This window comes from Staurois parvus, unplaced genomic scaffold (assembly GCF_062004578.1).
Source record: "Staurois parvus isolate SC_StPar_1 unplaced genomic scaffold, SC_StPar_1.0 ptg000044l, whole genome shotgun sequence".
Classification (NCBI taxonomy): Eukaryota; Metazoa; Chordata; class Amphibia; order Anura; family Ranidae; genus Staurois; species Staurois parvus.
In genome coordinates, this window is record NW_028317840.1 from 993854 (window position 1) to 1017681 (window position 23828).

The 23828-nt window shown below is 42.7% G+C and overlaps 1 protein-coding gene across 2 annotated transcripts in view; it reads right to left on the reverse strand.

The window, feature by feature from the left end:
• Nucleotides 1-23464, reverse strand: part of G3BP2 (G3BP stress granule assembly factor 2) — a 60419-nt gene extending 36955 nt beyond the window's left edge. For both annotated transcript variants that reach the window (XM_089663712.1, XM_089663711.1), the window contains exons 1-2: nt 23216-23464; nt 2582-2700 (exon numbers count right to left, since the gene is read on the reverse strand). In XM_089663712.1, the coding sequence (XP_089519838.1) occupies nt 2582-2676 (95 nt within the window). In that variant the 5' untranslated portion in view covers nt 2677-2700; nt 23216-23464. The remainder of the gene's footprint in view (nt 1-2581; nt 2701-23215) is intronic.
• Nucleotides 23465-23828: the final 364 nt, after the last annotated feature.

Genomic DNA, 23828 nt, shown 5'->3' on the forward strand with positions numbered 1-23828 from the left:
ATTGCTGACCCCTACCTCCCCTTGGTGCTTTTTAGGCCCCTACAATCTACGCAGTGGGATATTGACCAAGGACCCACATTTGTCCTTGGTCAAAAGGGCAATCTTATGATGTAATCCCGCCAACTCAAGACCCAAAATGTCTGGATGAAGCCAAATGTGAACAGCAAGGGGTTCAACGGCCATGATAAAAAGAAAAGGAGACGGGGACAACCCTGACGCATACCACCTTTAATTGGAAACCAGGAGGATTCAACCCCATGATAACAGACCGTAGCAGAAGGGATACTTTAAAGTCAATAAATCCACTGAAGAAAATCATTTTCCCACACCCCACCTCTGCAAGGCCCTAAAATAAGTCCAGGAAAGAGAGTATCTAAGGCTTTAGTCATATCCAAGGACAGAAACATAAGATCACTGGACTGCATTCGAGCGAAAATGTCTAAAATAGAGCGTTGAATGCTATCGGCACAGAAGCACGAAACCCACTTGATCCTTATCAATTAAGGTAGGGATTAACACATTTAATCTATTGGCCAGAGTTTGTCAGAATTTTCACATCCACATTCAGCAGAGAAATAGGGCGATGATTCGACCATGATTCCCTGGTTTAGGAATCATCACAATCTGGGCCTATAGCCGGAGTCAGCTGACCATCCCGCTTAAGCTGATTGAATACCTGGGCCAAAACAGGAACTACAACATCACTAAATTTTTTTTAGAAGAGAGCCGTAAAACCATCTGGGCCAGCACGCTTATGCATCTTCAAAGATTGAATCGTCTGCCGAAGCTCGTCCTGTGTAATATCAGCGCCCAGCATGTCCCTTTGATCATCTCATATAGGGTAAAGGAGTCTCCCGAAAGAACGTGTCCGTGACATCAGCTGGGGCATTCCCTGAGCCAGCATAAATTTTCGAAAGAGGAGAAAACTCATCCACTATATGCCTGGGATTAGAGGTTCTCAGACACTTCCTAGTTTTCAGAGTATAATGATGTTGAGGGGGCAAACGATCGTAACTTATTAGCTAACATTGTCCCTATTTTGTTGCCATTCGCATACAACGTCTGTCGAGACCATCGCAAATGACCATCGCAAATGGCATCACCTGTTCCATCATTTTAGAATGAAATTTCAAGATCATGTTCCGAGGAGGGCTTTTCAGGTGGTCTGTGGCCTAAGGCTCTATATGTATTCTATCGCCAAACGATCCACCGGAACATAAGGGATCAGTTCTTGCAATAAGGTTAACACCTAGCCATGAAGATCTGTAAGTCTCAGGCAGGCCCCTAATACAAGTATTACTGCGACAAGCTCTATTCTCCGCCTCTTCCAGTTGATTCTTAAGAGTGTAATTCTGCCTGTAGACTTTCTATATCATCCTCATGGCCATCCAGAACTGTAGTAACATCATCCATTCTGTGTTCTAGAAGAGCAGCCCTCTCACCCACATTTCTAAGTTCTTTGAGTAAATCTGCTGATAATTTGCGGGAGATCTCCCAAGTTCCTCCCGAACAATCCCTCGAATCTTACCCAACAAAACCGAATCTCGAGCCATGTGGGATGGCTGCAGGGCAGAGGGGAACTGTAAAGAGCTGTCAACTGTATCCTCCGAGTCTAATGACTGCCTTGTGGTCTCCTCTGCAGGGGGGCCCGACGCCATCTTGGAAGGGAGCCAGCCTGCTGCTTGAACCGGACCCCATCCGGAGGAGCCACGGCCACCGTTTACACCCACACACACTCCGATACACCCACACACACTCCGATACCCGCAGAGACCAGCGGGACTCAATGGGCTCCTTCTAGATGGAGGGAGAGGAGGCAAAGCGACCGGGGTGAGCGGAGCTAGAGCAAATTGCGGCCATCTTGGTCCACTCCGTCACTCCGTGCATCCAAATTCACACAAAAATGGCAGACCGTAACACACAGGGTATACAAATTCTTCGTTAGAAGCAAGGGTACCCCAAATGAACCCCAACGTAGCAGATCAGGTTCTGAGACAAACTCATTGTATAGCATAACTGTACAGCGTGTAAAGGGTTTGTGTTTACAGATCAAAGCAACCTACTACATTTTTACCGTGTCAACAAGCTACTGGTGGGAGGCTCTTTTCAGCCTTTTGGTTGTGCTATCAAATTTGGGCTGAACATTACTGTAAATGCACAGCATAATTTCTGTACAAAGGACTTTGTCAATACTAGTAGAAAGCATGCAGTTCAAAAAACATGCAGTTCACAAAAAGGTATAAATACAACCCCCCACTTCGCGGTAAAATCAATTTACAGTTGCACTCAATGGCCAACTGGTGTGCTCATGGATAAAAGGTTTTAGCCATGTTGTCTGGCTAATAGAAAAGGGAATTTCGGCTGAAAAAGTGTTAACGATGTACATAAATGAAAACCTTCAGACAAGTCATGACAGAACACCTATATTTGCATCCTTTCTGAATCAGTCTATTTTTTTACAAAAGATAGCGCTTATTTGTTGAGAGATTATAGCACATATCAGAAAAGCAAGTCCTTGTTCAACTTTGCTTTTTGCTACATATTTACTACTTCCAAAACACATGAAAACAGCAAGCTGTACCTGTGCAAAAAGTCTGGAGCTTTATTCAGCAGAGTATAGTACTGCCTGACGAATTCCCGCCCTACAAGCAGGGGACTTGGCTTCTCCATCACCATTTCTTTGGTACAGGAAGTGATATGCTGCCATGAAAAAAAAAAAACAAAAAAAAAACACAAAAGCTGCATTAAAAGGAAATAACAGAATCAAAAAGCAAACTTGTCATGACAGAATTAGGACACCCATTGATTAAGTGGCAGCCTCTCTGCCAAGGCAATCCCCCACACCCTTATATGCAGTTTGCCTGTACTCCTTTTGCAGCTCCTTGCTCTTCTACAGCTGAATGAGAATACACAACTCTGGATAGGAGGGAGAAATCCGACTTGTTTCTCTGTGATGGTGCCCTGCCCTAGCAGCCAATCGCTAAGCTTGAGCACCATCAAATGACCTGTAGGTGTGGCAATCATTTTTCTGTGTCCCCAACACAATAAATTTCAGCACTGGCTGCTTAGAAGCAGGGAGTTCTACAATTATGTATTCATTAAAAGTCATTGCATTTATATTTAAATACATCTATTGTAAATAGTTCAAGCTTGCAATGGACTGGACTACAGGTGTCCTGCATGCACATATGCGAACAATGAATCTGCTGACATTAGGAGAGAACAGGGAGATGATCTCAGTCTGTGATTACTCTTTTTACTGTACTGTCACCAATTGGGGATATGGAGGCAACTTAGCTTTGGTTCTAAAAGAATGTCACCTACACCGCCATGTGGGCATTTTTCTCCCTCTTCCCTTTCTTGCTGGGATACGCCCCTTAAACACGTGCTTTAAAAAATGAGAAGGCAAAATATATAGAATCCTACCCCGAACAGGCATAAATTATAAATTTTTACATATACAATACACCCAAATGTGATTAGCTACCCTTTCCCAACTATTACTACAGTTTACACAACTGAAAAGTCAGTATGATGCTCCATAGATGGCTAGTGGTAGGTTCCTGAGGAATTTTACAAATTTACTTAACCTGCTTCATCAGAAGACAAACTAGACCATGGGGCTGATTTACTAAAATGGATGACTGCAAAATCTGATGCAGCTCTGCATAAAAACCAATCAGCATCCATGTTTTTTTGTCAACACCTAACTGAACAAGCAGACGTTAGTAGCAGATTGGCTACTTATGCACAGTTGCACCAGATTTTGCACTCATTTTTAGAAAATCAACCCCAGTATATCACTGAGTAAACCACAGTGTGTATCCTGAAGGAGACTAGGAGACATGAAAAAAAAAACAAAACTGCATAACGTTCCATCCCAAAGAATATTGGTTCACATCTAAATAGTCTCCCCTCCCAGGGATGTAACCCGTAAGAGTGAAGTTACAAAGTGACATCACAACCAGCTGCTTTGCAGCGGTGTCTATTGGAATTTGAGCTAGCTGTTCCCGACCTCCAGGGAAGCTGATATGCACCATATAGGTCAGATGTTGAATTCACCTGAATTGGCTGCATTTTATATTTTAATAAAATCTTTTAAAAAACAAAGCGCATTAAATCTGGCTTTGTTTTGAGGGGCATTGTGATATTTGAATCAAGTCACCTTTGGAAGATTTACCAGGCGATTTTTTACTATTCGGCACTGTGCTATTTCAACTAGTAATTGTGCAGTCATTCAACACTGTACCCAAACAAAATGTATGTCCTTTTTTCACATAAATAGAGATTTCCTTTGGTGGTATTTGATCAATTAGTTTATTTTTTGTGATATAAATGGAAAAAGATAGGAAAAAAAAATTGTATAAAACATTTTTAATTTTCGGTCATAAAAAATATATACTAAACTCAAAGTTAGTCATAAATATAGGTCAAAATGTATTTTGCTACATCAGTGCTTAAAAATTTGAGTCTAGACCTACTAGCCAGGGACAAACCTTACTCTCCACCAGTTGCCCCACCCAACTTTGCCCAGGTCTGCCTCCAACCCCATCCCCAGCCCCCAACCACACCCCCTTAAAGCTTATGAAATTACATTTTTCTTTAGAATAAAGAGTCCAAAATATAAAAAACTGCAATTATAACATAGCTTTATGTTAATTTAAAGATAACAGCAATAGCTTAATAGCAATAGGGAACAATCAAAATATCAAGTTTTACAGCTTTAAACCTGTAGTAAACATTTTGTATTTTTTTTTTTGTTTACCTCCTGCATCTTTAAAAAGACTATAGTAACTAAAAAGTCTCTTTTAAAAGATGTAAGTTTAGTTTACAGAATTATATATATTATGTTTCTTTTATATCCTTGTATAGAATTATTAGGTATGATATGTCTTTTATATATAATTAGATAAGTATATATTAATGTTTCTTTTAGATCCTTCTATATAATTAGATATTAGGTATATTATGTCTCTTTTATATATAATTATATATAAAAGATATAATAATGTCTCGGGTCCCCCGCGGCAGGGGAGAGCAGACATCTCGAGTCCCCCCGCGGCAGCGGAGAGCGGACCTCTCCTCTCAGCGGAGGAGAGAGGACCTCTCCTGTACCTGTCCCCTCAGTATAATGGCAGTGCCGAAGAAGAAGCCGAAAACTGGAACTCGGCTTCACAATGAGGCTTGGAGTGCAGGTGGAGCCGCTCCATCTGTGCTCGCCACACAAGGATTTCCCCTCGCATTTGGCGAGCGGCTTTTTCAAGCCCTGCGCTACGTCTGACAGAAAAATAAAAAAAAAACACAACAAAAATAAATCCCAATGTATGTATATGAATTAGTTTGTGTGAAAGTTATAGCATCTACAAACAATGGTATATACAGTTCGGTCCATATATATTTGGACACAATTGCACAATGTTCATACTTTTGGCTCTGTATGCCACCAGAATAAATTAAAACGAAACAATCCAAATGAATCTGAAGTGCATTTAATTCAAGGGGTTGAACATACAATCAGGCCCACTTGCTAAGCACATCTTGTTTGTTTCATTTTAAATCCATTGTGGTGGTGTATAGAGCCAAAAATGTTAGAATTGTGTCGATGTCCCAATATTTATGGACCTGACTGTAAATGTCAAGTACAAATTTTAGGAACTGCAACCATCTTTTATACAGTCCCTCCATTTTCAGGGGCTAAAAATGTAATTGGACAAATATAATCAAATAAAATGTTAATTTTTCATATTCTGTTGAGAGTCCTTTACTGGCAATGACTGCCTGAAGTCTGGAACCCATGGACATTACCAAAGACTGGGTTTCCTCCTTTCTGATGCTTTGCCAGGCTCTAACTGCAGCTGTCTTCAGTTGTTTTATGGGTCTTTCTGCCTTCAGCAAGTGAATTTCATGCTCAATTGGGTTGAGATCAGGTGATTGCAGTGTGTTTTGGAACATTGCCCATCTACTCTGGCTTTTCTATTCTTCAGGCTTAAGAATGGTTTGCACCTTGTGGTAAACCCTATTTACTCTCATGAAGTCTTCTCTCGATTGTAGACGGACAATGATATGCCCACCTCCTGGAGAGTGTCCTTCACTTGTCTGGATGTTGTGAATGGGTTTTTCTTTACCATAGGGAGGATCCTGCGATCATCCACCACTGTTGTCATCCGTGGACGTCCATGCCTTTTTATGTTGCTGAGCTCACCAGTGTGTTCTTTTTTTCCTCAGAATGTACCAAACTGTTGATTTGGCCACTCCTAATGTTGCTATCTCTCTGATGGATCGGTTTTATTTCTGATGCCTTACAATGGCCTGTTTCAGTTGCATGGACAGCTCCTTTGAAAGCATGATGTAGATTCAAAGCAATAAATTCCAAAATGCAAATACCACACTTACAATCAACTCCAGACTTTTTAACTGCTTAATTTATGAAGAAATAACGAAGGAGTAGATCACACCTGGCCATGAAACAGCTTTTGATTCAATTGTCCAATTACTTTTGGTTCCTTGAAAAAGGGATGGCTAATCTTAAGAGCAGTAACTCCTAAACCCTTCCTCCAAGTTGGATGTACAAATCAAATTAAACCTGAGTTTGCGCACTTTCAGCCCATATCCATTATATTACAGTGGATACAAAAAGTCTACGCACCCTTGTTAAAAAGGTCAGGTTTCTGTGATGTAAGAAAAAACAAAAAAACAAAAGAGATCATTTCAGCACTTTCCACATTTGTAGTAATCTATAAACTGTACAACTGAAATTTTAGGTGGAGGGAAGTAAAAATTAAGAACTAAAATACGGTTGCCTAAGAGTGCACACCCTTAAACTAATACTTTATTGAAACACCTTTGGATTTTATTACAGCACTCAGTCTTTTTGAGTAGGAGTCTATCAGCATGGCACATCTGGACTCTTCCTTGCAAAAACACTCCAAATCTATCAGATTGTGAGGGCATCTCCTGTGCACAGCCCTCTTCAGACCACCCCACAGATTTTCGATCGGATTCAGGTCTGAGCTCTGGCTGGGCCATTGCAAAACTTTAATCTTCTTCTGGTGAAGCCATTCCATCTTTGATTTGGATGTATGCTTTGGGTTGTTGTCATGCTGAAAGATGAAGTTCCTTTTCATGTTCAGCTTTGTAGCAGAAGCCTAAAGGGTTTGTGCCAATATTGACTGGAATTCGGAACTGTTCATAATTCCCTCTACCTTGACTAAGGCCCAGTTCCAGCTGAAGAAAAACAGCCCCAAAGCATAATGCTGCCACCATACTTCACTGTGGGTATGGTGTTCTTTTGGTGATGTGCAGTGTTGTTTTTGCACCAAACATATCTTTTGTAATTATGGCCAAAACGTTCAACCTTGGTTTCATCAGACCAGAATGCATTTTCCCACATGCTTTTGGGAGACTTCAGGTGTGTTTTTGCAAAATTTAGCCAGGCTTGGATGTTTTTCTTTGTAAGAAAAGGCTTCCTTCTTGCCACTGTACCCCATAGCCTAGACATATAAAGAATAGGGGAATAGGTTGTCACATGTACCACACAGCCAGTACTTGCCAGATATTCCTGAAGCTCCTTTAATGTTGCTGTAGGCCTCTTGGCAGCCTCCCAGATCAGTTTTCTTTGCATCAATTTTGGCGGGACATCCAGTTCTTGGCAATGTCACTGTTGAGCCATATTTTCTCCACTTGATGACTACTGTCTTCACTGTGTTATCATTAGAAGCTTAAGCCAGACACTTTTCTAACCACTTGAAGAACAAACCTTTTCTGATACTATTTACTTGAAGAAACAACTTATGGTTGAAAATTATTTTGAACCCCCAAATATTATTTTAAAGAAGAGGCCCTAGAGAATAAAACCATGTGTGTTGACATTTTAAATGGTTAGCACTTCCGCCTGGCAGTACTAGGGTCGTTGGTTTGAAACCCTGCCACGGCACCAGCTGCCTGGAGTTTGCATGTTCTCCCTGTGCCTGCGTGGGTTTCCTCCAGGTACTCAGTTTCCTCCCACACTCCAAAGACATGCTGGTAGGTTAATTGTCTCCTGTCTAAATTGGCCCTAGTATGTATATGTATGAATGTGAGTTAGGGACCTTAGATTGTACGCCCCTTTGAGGGTCAGGGACTGATGTGAATGTACAATATATATATATATGTAAATGGACGGCGCTACATAAGTACCTGAAATAAATTTTATGTCCCACAGTATTTGCAGAGCAAATTGTCAAACACAGTTTTTGGAACAAACACTTTAGAATTTTAATGCACAAAAACACAATAGATTGGCCAATTTACGTAAATCTATAATATCCATTAACAATGCTTTAAAAGCCTTTACAGGTCACCACTTTAGATTTGCACAGGAGGTCTAGTGCTAGAAATACTGCCCTCGATCTGACGTTCGCGGTGATACCTCACATACCGCCACTTGCGTCTGCCTTTGCATGCGAGAACGGGGATGAAACTACATTTACTACTACAACTTTTTTTTCAATCACTTTTATTGTAATCACAGGAAATGTAAATATCCCGTGATAGCAAAAGACAGTGACAGGTATTCTTTTCTGGGAAATCTTGGGTCTTGGGGTATTGTGCGTATAAATTGCTTTGGCCCAAAATCAATTGATACAATTCTACCATGAAAAACAACAGAGCAGCTAAACACTAGTGCTGACAGCAAACGTGGCCGATCCTGCTGCACTACACAAACAAGGCACCAGTATAGTTCTGTTCGTGATCAATATATTGATATCTGTACAAACACTATACTAGTAACGGCAGTGATCAGCAACCTATAGCATAAGTGCGATAATGTGTGGGCAATCCAACGCTAGCTGACCCTGCCTGGGAGGGGCGCTAACTGATCCTGACAGTATCTGATGTAGCAAGTGGCAGTAATCAGTGAAAAATTCTATATACCGACATTGTACTAATGGCACTGGCTGGGCGACAGGGTGATCAAAGAGTTAATAGGAGGCGATCAAAGAGTTAAATGTGCCAATCTAACGGTGCATGTAAGTAGTGCTTTTACTCAGTGCCGTGTTCGTTCTCTCCCTGGACCGCATAGGGGGCAGCGAGGGGTGCATGCACTCCCAGAAATAGAAAGCGATGCAAGATTATGCCGCTTTGCCCAGAGCCGCTGCTTACCTGCACATTGTTGGTGGGCAGGTGGAAAGTAGTTTATAAAAAAAAAAAAAAAAAAAAAACAGAAAAAAAACAGAAAAAAAAAATCTCAAAAATGTCAAGCACGGGTACGTCACTGGTTCTGTAGCTGCCACCCGTCCACAGTACGGGTACATTGTGGGCAGCCCAAAAGTGGTTAAAAGGTGGAGGTGTGGATTAATGCCATTCCTGACATATAACAGCACAAGTTTCGACCTCTTGCAAATCTGCTCACCTTAGAAATTACCTCAACATACGTATTCATGCAGTGTTGTCGGAAGTGGGTCACGTTTACAAGAGGAAATTCACCATTTATTAAAGCAATCCATTTATTGAAGATTAAACTGGTTCTAAAGGCTTAAAATTTTAGATCTTCATGTACTGTATACATAAAGGAACAAAAAAAACAAAAACAAAAAACCCCACAAAAACAAACAAAAAAATACCCCAACAACACATTGTGTGCAGTGACCCCCCCTGCCAATACTCACCTGAACCAGATCTCAGTCCAGTGACGTGCACAAGAGACTGTGCTTTCCCGGGTCTCTTCCTCCCCATTGGCTGAGACACAGCAGCGGGAGAATAGCTTAATAGTGGTTCACACATGTCTGTTTTTGGATGCGTTTTTAGTAGGCAGATTTGCATGACTCACAGAAATAGAATAGATTCCTATGTAAGGTGTTCACTAGATCCACAATGTGTTTTTGGAAAAGGGTTGTGTACAAGTTTTAGCAGTGCAATCAGAATTTGAAATGCAATCAAGTTCAGCGGGACCCACATGCGAAGGAAAACTGCACGACATTCGCACCGGTGTACAAAAACGGAGCAATTGTGAACCATGGATATGTGAACCTAGGGTAATGCATCTCACACACGCCAAAAAATTTGGACACCCCTCCAAAGCATCGGATTTAGCTGTTCCAATTACCTTCATGGCCACAGGTGTATAAAATCAAGCACCTAGGCATGTAGACTGCTTCTACAAACATTTTTGATAGAATGGGTCGCTCTCAGGAGTTCAGTGAATTAACCTCCCAGTCACATCAAGCCAGACTTTGAAATCGTGAGACTTACAGGGAAGTTGCATGATTTCAAAGTCGGGTGAGGTGCAGATTTCAGGTGCGATTTGCAAGACATCTAACACAGATGTCGATGCAAAAATCGCACCAAAAGTAGTACATGTACTACTTTAGATTTGACCGTTCTAATTGCGGACAATAGAGTGTGATTCGGCATGCAATTTGCAAGCCGCATGACATGCAAATCGTATGCCAAGTCGCACCCGATGTGACCGGGGTGTCAAGCATGGTACCGCGATAGGTTGCCACCTGTGCAATTACACTATTTGTGAAATGTCCTTGCTACTAAATATTACACTCAGCTGTTAGTGGTATTATAACAAAGTGGAAACAACTGGGAACAGCAACTCAACTGTCTGCAGAGTTAATAGCTAAAGACCTCATAACTTCATGTGGCCTTCAAATTGGCACAACAGTGCGTAGAGAGCTTCATGGAATGGGTTTTCATGGCTGAGCAGCTGCATCCAAGCCTTACATCACCAAGTACAATGCAAAGCGTTGGATGCAATGGTGTAAAGCACGCCACCACTGGACTCTAGAGCAGTGGAGACGTCTCTGGAGTGACGAATCACACATCTGTCTGGCAATCTAATGGACATGTCTGGGTTTGGTGGTTGCCAGGAGAATGGTACTTGCCTGACAGCATTGTGCCAAGTGTAAAGTTTGGTGGAGGGGGGATTATGGTGTGGGGTTGTTTTTCAGGGGTTGGGCTTTGCCAGTGAAGGGAACTCTTAAGCCATCAGCATGCCAGGACATTTTGGACAATTTCATCCTCCTAACTTTGTGGGAACAGTTCGGGAATGACCCCTTCCTGTTCCAACATGACTGCGCACCAGTGCGCAAAGCAAGGTCCATAAAGACATGAATGAGTGTTTGAGGAGGAGGAATTTGACTGGCCTGCATAGAGTCCTGACCTCAACCCGATAGAGCACCTTTGGGATGAATTAGAGCAGACTGCGACCCAGGCCTTCTCCGACATCAATGCCTGACCTCACAAATGAGTTTCTGGCATAACGGTCAAACATTCCCATAGACACACTCCTAAACCTTGTGGACAGCATTCCCAAGAGTTAAAGCTGCTACAGCTGCAAAGGGTGGACCAACTCAATATTGAACCCTGCGGACTAAGACTGGGATGAGATTAAAGTTCATGTGCGTGTAAAGGCAGGCAACCTTGTAAATGATACTTGGGGTTTGATTTACTAAAACTGGAGTGCAAATTCTGTTACCGCTGTGTATGGTAGCCAGCTTGTTCAATTAAGCTTTGAAAACTTGGAAGCATAGAAAACAATCAGCTTCCAGGTTATCAAAACTTAATTGAACAACAATTTTGAAGCTGATTAGCCATCATACACAGTTGCACCAGAGTTTGCACTCTAGTTTTAGCAAATCAACCCATTGGTGTCTACCCATTAATCTGGCTCTAGTTAAAACATTTGAAAGTGTACAGTGCCTTTAACACCAATTCATCCAATTTTGATTAATTGGAAACGTTTACTATACGGTTGGTGTTGCACATTCAATATTTAAAGGACAATTCCACCTTTTGCAAGATCTGCCACACATCGCCAAAGAGATCTGTGAATGAATTAACTACAAGGCCTGTGTCACCATGGCAGAAAGACTTTGTTCTCATTTAAAAAAAAAAAAAAAAAAAAAAAAAAAAGAAGAACACACACACAACACTTAGGCTGGCCATACATTATACAATTTTCTTGAGATTTTTGGTTTAGATTTACCAAAAACCATATAATAGGCCAAAACTAAACAACACTTTCAGTTATATCCATTTAGGCAGCCTCTCCCACTACAGGGGGAAAAAAAAAACGAAAAACTTTTTTTTTTTACTGAGGTGCATATTGTGCAGTTGCATTTTGTAAAGGTGTTGGACTTACATTCCAAACACAATGGTAGTTAATGGTGCATATTAGGTTTCAGGAAGTGAAAATATCTTAAAGGACACTACCATCAATACCCAAAGGAATATGAACTTTTGCTCTTGTGATGAATATGCCTGAGGAAAAAAAAAAGAAAAAAAAGTTGTCTTCCCTGATGCAATAAAAGATCCACCTACTCTGTAAAAAGCTATACTATATCAATATGATTGTGTGGCTATGGTAGATGTTTTTTCAGGTTGCTAGGCTGTTCATCTGCTGTTTGTCCATTAAAAGAACAGTAAATAAAAGGCTTACTAGATTTTAACATCTCATTTTAAAAAATATATTTATTTAAAATAAAAGAAAACCAGTAAACTGAAGAATTTACATGCATATAAACACCTTGAAACAATGTGGTCTCTATTGTTATTTCAATTCCTACTGCACAACTAGCCAGACTTCATAAAGGTTTCATTTTTCCTTTGTTCTCTGAAAACACTGCAGCAGCCAACCTTTATTGCTACAGAGTAAGATGAGCTCCACTGCTGGTTTTCAAATCTAAGATGGCAAGAAATAGGAAAACAGGAATTGTAGTTGAAAAGTGAGAGAGAGATCTGAAACCAATCTGCATGTTGGCTCTCCTTTAAAACTACGCAAGGACATCAAGTGCAACTTTCAATAAGTTGTGCCTATACAGAAAACTTTGGCACCATTTTCTTTTTTTCCCCAGCATACTTTAATCAACATATGAAAGCAATTCATTATAAGTATCATTTGTTGGATATGCATAGAGCAGTGAAGGGTTAGAACCACTGTTAGCAGTAAAAACCTGACAATTTCACCGTGAGAAAGGGATTATAAATCCAAGATTTTGAGTTGCCACGGAACAGCAAATATTTTGTTTCTGTGACAACTGTCTAATGCTGGGTACAAACTACTAGGATTTTTTTTTTGTTGGAACCAGTAAGGTTGGTGTGGTGATCTCCCCTGCTGTACTACTGAATTGTGATAGGGGGGAGGACTCTCCCCCAACCCATGCCAGAATTGATTAGTGTTCGCAGCAATTGCCTGCAAGCGCTGATCGGATGTTTTCTAGCTTGTCCCTTTGACAAAAAGTAGTCATTAGGATTCTGTCAGATAGTTAGCTATATACACTAACCAAAAGTTTTCAGTGTGTACCCACCTTTAGATAAACTTTTAAAGGAATCCTCCCACAGTCACTTTTGTTTGTCAGTCTAAGTTATCACCATAGGCCTCAATTCACGTTCATGTTACCCAATGGTATTTAAATAGTTTCATTCTTCTTAAGGCCATTAGTCTGTTCATTAAAGTGACAGACTTTTTGCCCTGACCGAGTTTCTAAGCATTTTTGCCATTGCTTTGTGTGAGGAAGAAGAGCCGTAAGTAATAGAAGGGGCCCATGCACACTATTGCATTTAGGAAACGTGGCAAAGCATGTTCCATGGCATTCAATGGCACTCCAACACAACTGCATTAGGCAATCCATTCAAATGAATAGGCTGCCTTAAAGCAGGGAATTCAGCCACTTTGTAAAATGTGCTGGATCACTATGAGTTATGCATGACATCTTGTGAACTTATCTCTAATTTACAACTGACCTTTTTTACCGAGTGTCAGTAGTACAGCTATCACCGCTTCCAGCTCTGACACTGGACCTTCTAGTCTCTGTTGGTACAGAGTTGCATTCAGCTGTTGTGCCCACCCCTCGCCTCCTATTGCCCAATCAAAAAGCACTTTGTATGATGTGAACCTAATCAGACTACAAAACCTTCTGTGAATGAACAGCAAAGGAAAGGGTGGACAGAGATACTGTGTGCAATAAGACAGCATCTCTCCTGCCAGAGAACTGGGAGTATAGTAATAGCTGTAATCCTTGCACACCATAAAATGGTCAGTTGTGAATAAAATACATAAGTCCAGGAATTGGCTTGCACCATGTTGGACTCAAAGTGTTACTAAACCCACAACACTCAAATTAGTCTGTATATGCAGTAAGCATGCTCGTTATACTCGCTGTGGAACCCAAGGGGTAAATCCTCTGCATTATGTAAAAAGGCTGTTTGATCCAGTCTTCTCTGGTCCTCCCTTTATTCGACTGCCCCAAATCCATCTGTTGATACTACAGAGCTCTAGGAGTCACTGCACATGCTCAGTTTAGTGTGTATTGCTAGAAAGAAAATTTCTTTGGGAGGGTGCATATAACCAGCACAGAGCGAATCAGCACCGCCCAGAGGGTCAGAAAATTCATCCTACAAGCTTTAATCAGTGTTCAGCTTGATATTTATAGTCACAAGACTGCTATATACTGCTGACAACAAAGAGGTATTTAGTAGTTTAGATTTGCTAAAAGAATTGCATTTCCATGTTCTGTGTACAATGGGAGACCAGATATACTGAATGCATGGTCCTGGGTTCAGTAACACTAACTTGTACTAAGCCAACAAACTACAAAGTTGCTGAATACAAGGAATTCAGCTTTAACCCCTATGCGCCAACTGCTTCCAAGTCCTTTAAGGGATCAAAAAGCCAGGAGGCGGGCCTTCTGGTTACGTGACCGCTGTGATTGGCTGATTCTACTGGAGACTCTAAAGGCGTCTCACACATTACAATTGGACTATACAATCTCCTAAAGATCTAACAACATCTATATAGGGTCTGCTTGACTTCATACAAATTGATTGGATAGTTTAGGTAAGCGGTGCAGCTTTCTTGAAATGGGGGCCTAAAGCACGCCCCTCAACATCAAAGGCTGCACATAAAATTCAGTGTCTATTCAATGTCAGTGAACACATCACATGATATGGCCAAAGACAATGAGCATGCTACAAGAGATGGTGAGAGACGGCAGGCATAGAATAAGATGTCAGAGACTGCACTCTCCGCTGATGCTGCAGGAGACTGCCAGAGACTGAACATACTATAGGAGTTGTTTGAGATTGGGGACATACTACAGGAGATACAGGAGACTGCTAAAATCACTACAACAGAGCAATAAGGAAAAACAGACTGTCTGCAGGAGCCTCAAAGGCCACACAAAGGGCTGCATGGGGCCTCAGGGGATTAGGCAGTCCGAATATTACATAGTTTTGCTAAAGCTAATATTGATTGAATGGTAAGCTTGTAATCTGTATGGAGAACTTTAGAAATATCAGAATTGCCTGACATATCCAGCTGAAGTAACCACTACAAAGCCATATAGTGTCAAGGTCCTCAAATAGACAGGGGAGACTTCTGTACGATATGTACAGTCTTGGAGGAAAGAAGGGAAAGGGGAGACATGATTGGAACCTTTAAATTACATTAAGGTGTCATGCACATAGAAATGTATAGGCATTGTATATGCTAGCACATACAGAAGTACTCCCTGAATGCAGAAAAGCATCAGCGTTTACAAAGGTAAGTCCACATACAGCCATTCACTTGCATGGCAGGTTGTACAAACACCTGCAGTTTCAAGGGTGCAGGAAAGCATCAAGAAAGACACACTAGGCATATAAAATGTCCATAAATCTGAGTGTATATGAACCCTTGGGTGAGAATTTGGTTCAGGAGCATAATTTTTAAAAACTTTTTTTAGTTTTTCATTTATCACTTCCTGAATTCTCGCATACAAGGATTATTATTATTATACAGGATTTATATAGCGACAATTTGCTCAGCACTTTACAATATAAAGTGAAACAATACAGCAACAATACAGTTCAATACAAGAGGGTTAGGAGGGCCTGCTCCTTGGAGCTTACAATCTAAGGATAATAAAACCAATATTTTTTCCCCACACAGAAACAATTATAAAGGGAATAGAAATGTAACTGTAGTTAGGTATGGAGAAGTTTATCTTTAGGATGGCCACAGATGGCTAGCTCATCCTGCTGAATCAAAATCTAAGTTGCCAGAGGCCAGTCTTAAACCATCCAGTCCAACAAACCTAATTTGAAAAATCCAAGGAGCAGTGTGGGGGGAAAAAGAAAAAAAAAATCAGAACATCAGCATCAGATGAAGTCACTGTTTGGGTATTCAGACAGCCATGCATGTAAAGACTGTTTGAATATAATATCCAACATGGGAGAGGAAAGGGACATCTCCCAAACTGAGAATTTCACTTTTAAAGTGGCACTAAACCCCCCTGTTCGATCTTCAGCTGTCATGGTGGTGTACATGTGATCAGTTACAACAGCCATTTGATGGCTTTACAATTCGGTTGAAAACACAACCACCTGCAAGTCATCATTCACTGCACGCTTTAAATGTAACGGTTTTGGGAAACCATTAATCAATGGGTTTAGTTACATTTTAAAAGGGTTATTTCACCTTTACAAAAAAAAAAAAAAGTAAACATAGTTCACGTTTCCTACCCTAGCCCTGTACCTGCTCCACAGATACGGAGCTGTCAGTGCCCCCATCCAGCAGTTCGGGGACTTGATATTGCTGCTCTTCTCCATGCAGCTCTTCCAGAATGGATAAGAACAATTCACTGACAGCACTGCCCAAATGATTGTCTAACCATTAGTGGGGTCAAATCAATGTTTATTTTCAACCGCAGACACAAGAAAATACGAAGGCGTGGGATGGAACATTTTTTTGAACATATGAATTTCTAACAGTGTATGTAGTTTTCATTTAAAGTAGAACTTTTGGCAAAACTTTTTTCTACATTTTGAATAGAACAATGGAGGTTTATAAGTCCTGTCAGATTTTTTTATTTTTTGCTGTGTCCCATAGCCAAACAGGAGATTAGAGGAAATCTCTCCAAATTGTGTGGAATTCCTTGGGGACCCCCAGGGAACCAAAGCTAGTGTCCCCATTGGAAGATTTTAACGAATACTTTTCTGGGGACAACCAAAATTTGGGGATTTTTCTTTTACTTTCACTTTTAGTAATAATGGTAAACAGGACAAAGGAGGGTGAATCTCCTTAACGGGGGGGACACAGACAGCAATAAAAACTGAGGTTCCAATCACTCTCCACTCTGTCCAAAACAAAAGTTATACTTCACTCCAAAATCTAAAGTACTTGTGAATGACAATTTGTCATGCCATCAAACAAACTATTTTTGTATGAATGTTTGTACAAAGGTGCGTTCGAAAATCTATTCGTGTATGGCCAGCTTAGTTCACAGTGGCAGTAAAAACTGATGTCTGATCATGTTTTTTATCACGCATCTCAACCACCTTCCCCGCCGCACACCTCCAAATGTACATGGCGGTCAGATTGGTTAGTTCACATTGCCAAAACTGCCCAAGTCAGTAGGACCATATTGCAACTGCGTTTGGTGGTTCAATGTAAACTCCCCATTGGGACATAACACAATCCCCCTGCGTATCAAAATGCAGGCACACAGCTGGTGGCAGTATCACCTTTTGAAGCCTGTAAACCACAGTCTGAAATCTGATCAACCACAGATCACTTTTTTTGTAGGCGGCAAAGTCTGCCATCAGTGTAAAAGAGGTCTTAGATAGTTGTCCCTGGAATTCCACTTGCCTCTTGTTCTGGTAACAACTCGATCATTTTGGATTCCCCCTCACTTTCTGAGGTCTCGTTCACAGATGTGACAAGTTGACAAACATGGGTTAATACAACCTTGTTAAAGGTTAAAGTAACCTTGTTTTTTTTCTGTTTAGGTGTTAATGATGGTTTTCGTTTGGCTTTGTATGTAAATCCCATTTCTTTTAGGCGATGTCTTACAGTTCGGTCACAGACATTGACTCCAGTTTCTGCCCATTTATTCCTCATTTGTTTAGTTGTGCATTTTCGGTTTTCAAGACATATTGCTTTAAGTTTTCTATCTTGACGTTTTGAAGATTTCCTTGGTCTACCAGTACGCTTCCCTTTTACAACCTTCCCATTTGATTTGTACTTGATCCAGATTTTAGACACAGCTGACTGGGAACAACCAACATCTTTTGCAACATTCCGTGATGATTTACCTTCTTGAAGAAGCTTTATAATCCTCTCCTTTGTTTCAACTGACATCTCTCGTGTTGGAGCCATGATTCTTGTCAATCAGCTTGGTGCAACAGTTCACCAAGGTGTGCAAGCACTCTTTTTTAACTGCAGACTAATTAGCAGATGTAATCTGTTGCAGATGTTTTAGAACTGAAAAGTACATGGTGATTCCATAACATTTTCCTCAGAATTGAGTGATTCCATATTTTTCCCTCTGCTTGATCTGCAAAAACAGTTGCAATTGAGTTCAGTTTTCTTTTTTTTAGTTTTTTTTTTTTTTTTTTTTTTTTTAAGCGTTTCTTAAAGCCAGAAGGTTGGAATGTTAAATGAAAATAGTTTTGAGGCACGTCTGGTTAGTTTTCCTACACAATTAAATGAACATTTTCCAAGAGTGGTGATTTCATACTTTTTGCCAGGGGTTGTATTTAACTTCATGAGGTTCTAAAGTCAAATCATTTACTTTACTGCATTAAGGTAAACAATGTCCCACTACTTGTTTCCCACCCACCCCCCTTCTGCAGCAGCAATGGTTTTGCTTCCTGCTCTCACAGAACAGACTGGAAGGGGCACAAGCCGTTGGCTCATGCTGCTGTCAGTCAAATCCAGCAAGGAGAAGCAGGGAGCCAGGCTGAGCAGGGCTGTATAAGTCTATAAATGCACACAGCCTGTTTCGGCAGAAAGCCTGCATGTGTGTCCCCACAACACAGGGCTTGCTATGGGGGCACATGCAGGAGGATTAGGAGTGGACAGTGCCGGTGGGGTAACCCAGGAGAGGATGACAAGGCCCGCTCTGTGCAACACCATTGTATAGAGCAGGTAAGTATAAACCTAAAAAAAAAAAAAGTTCATACCAGTGCCTGGAGTCGGGTGTTCTCTTCCCACAGCCAGTATTTCTTACTGCTCCAGATCCTCGGTGCTGCCATCTTGGATACGGGAGCTGGCTGTAGCTTGTTGATGAACCACAGCTGGCTACCCACTGTGCATGAGCGAGCTTATGTGAATGGTCCTGAAGCCATGTGGGACATGTCCCAGGAGGTTGCAGAAGGTAAGGAGCAGGTCAAAAACCAATAAAAGATGATAATCCCTCTCCATTAGTCAGTTACAAGCTAGACGGAGGAAGTGAACCAATGGGATTTCAATTTTTGAGCGAAGATCCATTTTAACTTGGCTAGATCGTTAAGTTGCGTTTAAGATGCCTTACAGCATGTAATAAACGCTGCCCAAGAACAACCTCTGGTTCTCAGGTTTTTTTCACAAGGGTAAATAGTTGCTGTGAATGGCTCAAAAATACTTTAGGAGCTTTCCAATTGACTTCAATAGATGCTGCAGATGGCAACAAAGCCTAAACAACGCAACATACCCTAACATAATTGAGGCAATGCTAAAATGTGCGAGTGTACTGTCCCATGCACCTGCCATTGTTTTCATTACCAAAGTTCAAGGCATTATCCTCAACGCACATGTTCTTGAAAATGGCTAAAGAATGAGTGGGTGATGTAGTGACCACCAGTTGGAGACCGGAAGGATTTCAGGCCAAGAAATACACTCACCGGCCACTTTATTAGGTACACCTGTTCAATTGCTTGGTAACAAAGTGCTAATCAGCCAATTCATGGCAGCAACTCAATGCATTTAGGCATGTAGACGTGGTGAAGATGACTTGCTGACATTCAAATCGAGCATCAGAAAAGGGAATTTAATTGACTTTGAAAATGGTATCATTGGTGGTGCCAGACGGGCTGGTCTGAGTATTTCAAGAACTGCTGATCTACTGGGATTTTCACACACACAACCATCCTTTGGGTTTACAGAGAATGGTTCAAAAAAGAAAATATCCAGTAAGTGGCAGTTGTGTGGACAAAAATACCGCAATGTCTGGTTTGAGAGGATAGAAAAGCAACAGTAACTCAAATAACCACTCGTTACAACCAAGGTATGCAGAATACCATCTCTGAACGCACAACACAATGAACCTTGAAGCAGATGGGCTACAGCAGCAGAAGACCTCACCAGGTGCCAGTATACCCATCACCATGTCACAAAGCTCAAATTATCTCAAACTGGTTTCTTGAGCATGGCAATGTGCATCATGGATGTGCAGCCAACAAATCTGCAGCAACTGCGTGATGCTATCATGTCACAATGGACCAAAATCTCTGAGGAATGTTTCCAACACCTTGTTGAATCTATGCCATGAAGAATTAAGGGAGTTCTGAAGGCAAAAGGGGGACAAATCTGGAACAAACAAGGTGTACCTAATACAGTGGCCAGTGAGTATGTCACCAGAAGACCAGGAAACTCTATAAAATGGTCCAATGCTTTAGTGATTAATATCATTACATAAGATTGCACTGTTTCGGAGCCACACAGGACCCCTTCCTTAGGCATGGTTTAATTAGCGAACGCATTTGCAGGTGCTACGGGAGCATTAAAAGACAGGAATAAAATGGTTGTAAGGGCAGAAGAGGTTATACCTTATAGTAGAACTATAAACAAGAGCAAAGGAGGGTCATAACCCGTCAGTTTATTTTAAGGTCATTTGGGGTCCATTAGAGAGATTTCTCACTTCCTGTCCCATAGCCAAAACAGGAAGTGAGAGAACGACTGCAAATTGAGAAGCCCTCGGGGACCGAAAGGTCACCAGAATTGTGAACGTTCCCCCTAATACTTTTATGGGGAAAAGCCAAAATTTGGGATTTCCTTTCACTTTTACTCTTGGTGACAACATTAACAAGACAAACAACATTAAAGTGGTTCCAAAACTTTGTCTGCAGCAGCCCCCCAACCCCAATACTTACCTGAGCCCAATCGTGATCCGCCAATGTGCAAGAGCCTCGGCCCTCTGGGGACTCTTGCTTCTCATTGGCTGAGAAAATGCAGCCAGTGAGTCAATGAGGGGAGGGGGAGAGGGGCCGAGCCGCAGATACATGCGTGAATGGACACACAGAGCAGCAGCTCAGGAATGAGCCTGTCTGGGTGCCCCCAAAGCAAGCTGCTTGCTCTGCGGGCATTTGGCAGGAGGGATCGGCCAGACGTGCCGGTGGGGAACCAAGGAGAGGCGGATTGGGAGGGAAGAGGAGGATCGAGGAGCCACAGCTGTGTGTGAATAGAAACAGAGCAGTGTCTTGAGAGCGAACCTGCTTGGATGCTCCCATACAAAGCCGTTTGCTCTGGGGGCACTTGGCAGGCGTGAGGGGAAAGGAGTGCCAGTGGGGAACCCAAGGAGAGGAGGATCAGAAGGGAGGAGGAGAAACCGCTATGTTAGTGAACGGACACAGAACTGTGGCTCAAGAGCGAGCCTGTTCGGATGCCCCCATACAAAGCGGTTTAATCTCTCTAGTTCTAGTTAATCTCTCTCTAGTTCCCTGGTCTCCTCCTCCCATGCCCGCCTCCAGGACTTCTCCAGGGTGTCACCCATCCTCTGGAACTCCCTGCCCCAACCCATCAGATTATCACCTACTCTCCTCTCCTTTAGGCGCACCCTGAAAACCCATCTCTTCAGGGAAGCCTACCCCACCCCCTGCTAACTTGCCAACTTACTCCACTCTTCCTACCACTCCATCCCCCACAGCTATCTCCTCCTGTGCCACCATCCCCTCCCTCCTAGATTGTAAGCTCGAAAGAGCAGGGCCCTCGATCCCCTCATGTTTTGCATTGTATTGGTATTGTTCTGTCCCCCTCTGTAATGTACAGCGCTGAGCGAACTATCGGCGCTTTATAAATACTGTATAATAATAATAATAATCTAGGGGCACTTAGCAGGATGGAGGGGCCAGGAGTGCCGGCAGGGAACCCAAGGAGAGGAGGAGCCACAGCTATGCGAGTGAACGGACACACAGAGCTGCATCTCAAGAGCAAGCCTGCTTGGGTGCCCCTATACAAAGCTGTTTGCTCTGGAGGAACTTGGCAGGAGGGAGGGGTCAGAGGTTCCGGCGAGGACCCCCAAGTAGAGGAGGATCAGGAGGGCGGAGGAGCCACAGCTATGTGAGTGAATAGACACACAGAGCTGCATCTCAAGAGTAAGCCTGCTTGGGTGCCCCTATACAAAGCTGTTTGCTCTGGAGGAACTTGGCAGGAGGGAGGGGTCAGGGGTTCCGGCGAGGACCCCCAAGTAGAGGAGGAACCACAGCTATGTGAGTGAATGGACACACAAGGCTATGGTTGAAGAGCGAGCCCACTTGGGTGCCCCTATACAAAGCGGTTTGCTCTGGGAGCACTTGGAAGGAGGGAAAGGCCAGGAGTGCCAGCAGGGAACTCGAGTAGAGTAGGATCAGGGCTGCCTTTAATATCACTTTAATGTAAAACACGTTCCAGTAGTTGTATGGCTCCCCTCCCCCCTTTATACTTGCCCGAGCCCAATGCTGTGCTGCTCTCTCCTTACAGGATAAAGAAAGCAGCAAGAACCATGGCCTCCTGTTGCTGTCAATCAAATCCAGTGAGGAGAGAGCAGGGCCAAGCTGCACCGTGTGTGTCTATAGACCCACACAACCTAGCTCAGGAATGAGCCCACACGTGCTCCCATAGCAAGCAGTTTGCAATGGTGGCACATGCACGCACACATCAGGGGGAGGGGGCGCAGAAGAGTGGGTTTGGGGCTACAATGTGCAATACCAGCACAAAGAGCAGGTACGTATATCAGATTTATTATTTTTTGTAAAAGCCTTTATAAACACTTTAAAATACATGTTTTTGCTGCATCTCTAGCTGTGACTGAGGTCCTGGTAACAGTAGTCACCACTACATATAAAGAGTTAATCCTCCCAATGGGGTCACCTGCAGCAAAAAAAAAACCACAAAACCTGACAGTGGGCCACCCAGCACTGAAGCATGGCCTATGGATGAGCTGAGCCTTATGTATGTTGGTGACAAGGACTCCAACTATCCAATAGACTCCCAGCAACAACACGCTCATTAGAAAGCCATGCCTCGTCCTATTGTTTGCAGGGCTCGTAAATAAGGAGTGAGCGGCCCTATGTGGCCCGTGTCACTTCCTGGCCTGCTCAGAGTCTTCTATAGAAGGGGCAGGGCGAACCTACCGCTCTCAGGATAGCACAATGCCCATCCCCCCTCCAGGCAGAGGTGCCCGCACTGCGCCCGGCTCTACAAGGCGCCCCCCACGACCAATGTCGCACTCACCTCAACCAGAGCCGGCGAGACGGCCGCGATCCCCGGACACAGGAGGAGCCGCGGGCCCCGTGCGACAACGGCGACACAATGCTGTTGTCGTGATCACCCCTCGGGCGGCAGCTGCAGGGCGGGATTATGGCTTCGTACTCTTGACGTCACCCGAGTGACGCAGCATTCGGTCACTGGCGCGGAGTCCGCGAGATCAAACGCCAGCACCCTTCGCGCGTGTGCGTGCTCCACGACCAGCTCAATGTACCCAGTCGCCACTCCCTCCGCAACGTCACCGCGCTGAGGGGAGTTGCTACTGGCCCTGTCTGTTGTTGATTTTTTTTTTTTCATTTTCAAAAGCTTTATTTCTATTAACGCTGCTAACAGAATCCATCAATGTGGCGTATATTATTCGTAGCCATACTTCGGCTATGCAATACGAATATTTAATTCGGTGTGACGTCACTGCCGTGTTTATAATGTGGCTGCACACAGAAAATTCTAAGTGGTATTTTTTAACAACGAGGTGTAACTAATGGCTACCGAGCCACTGAAACATGGATAAAGCCTATAGGCCTCATGCCCAGGGAAGTATGAACGTATGCTCAAAACATGCTGCATTTTTTCCTGTCAG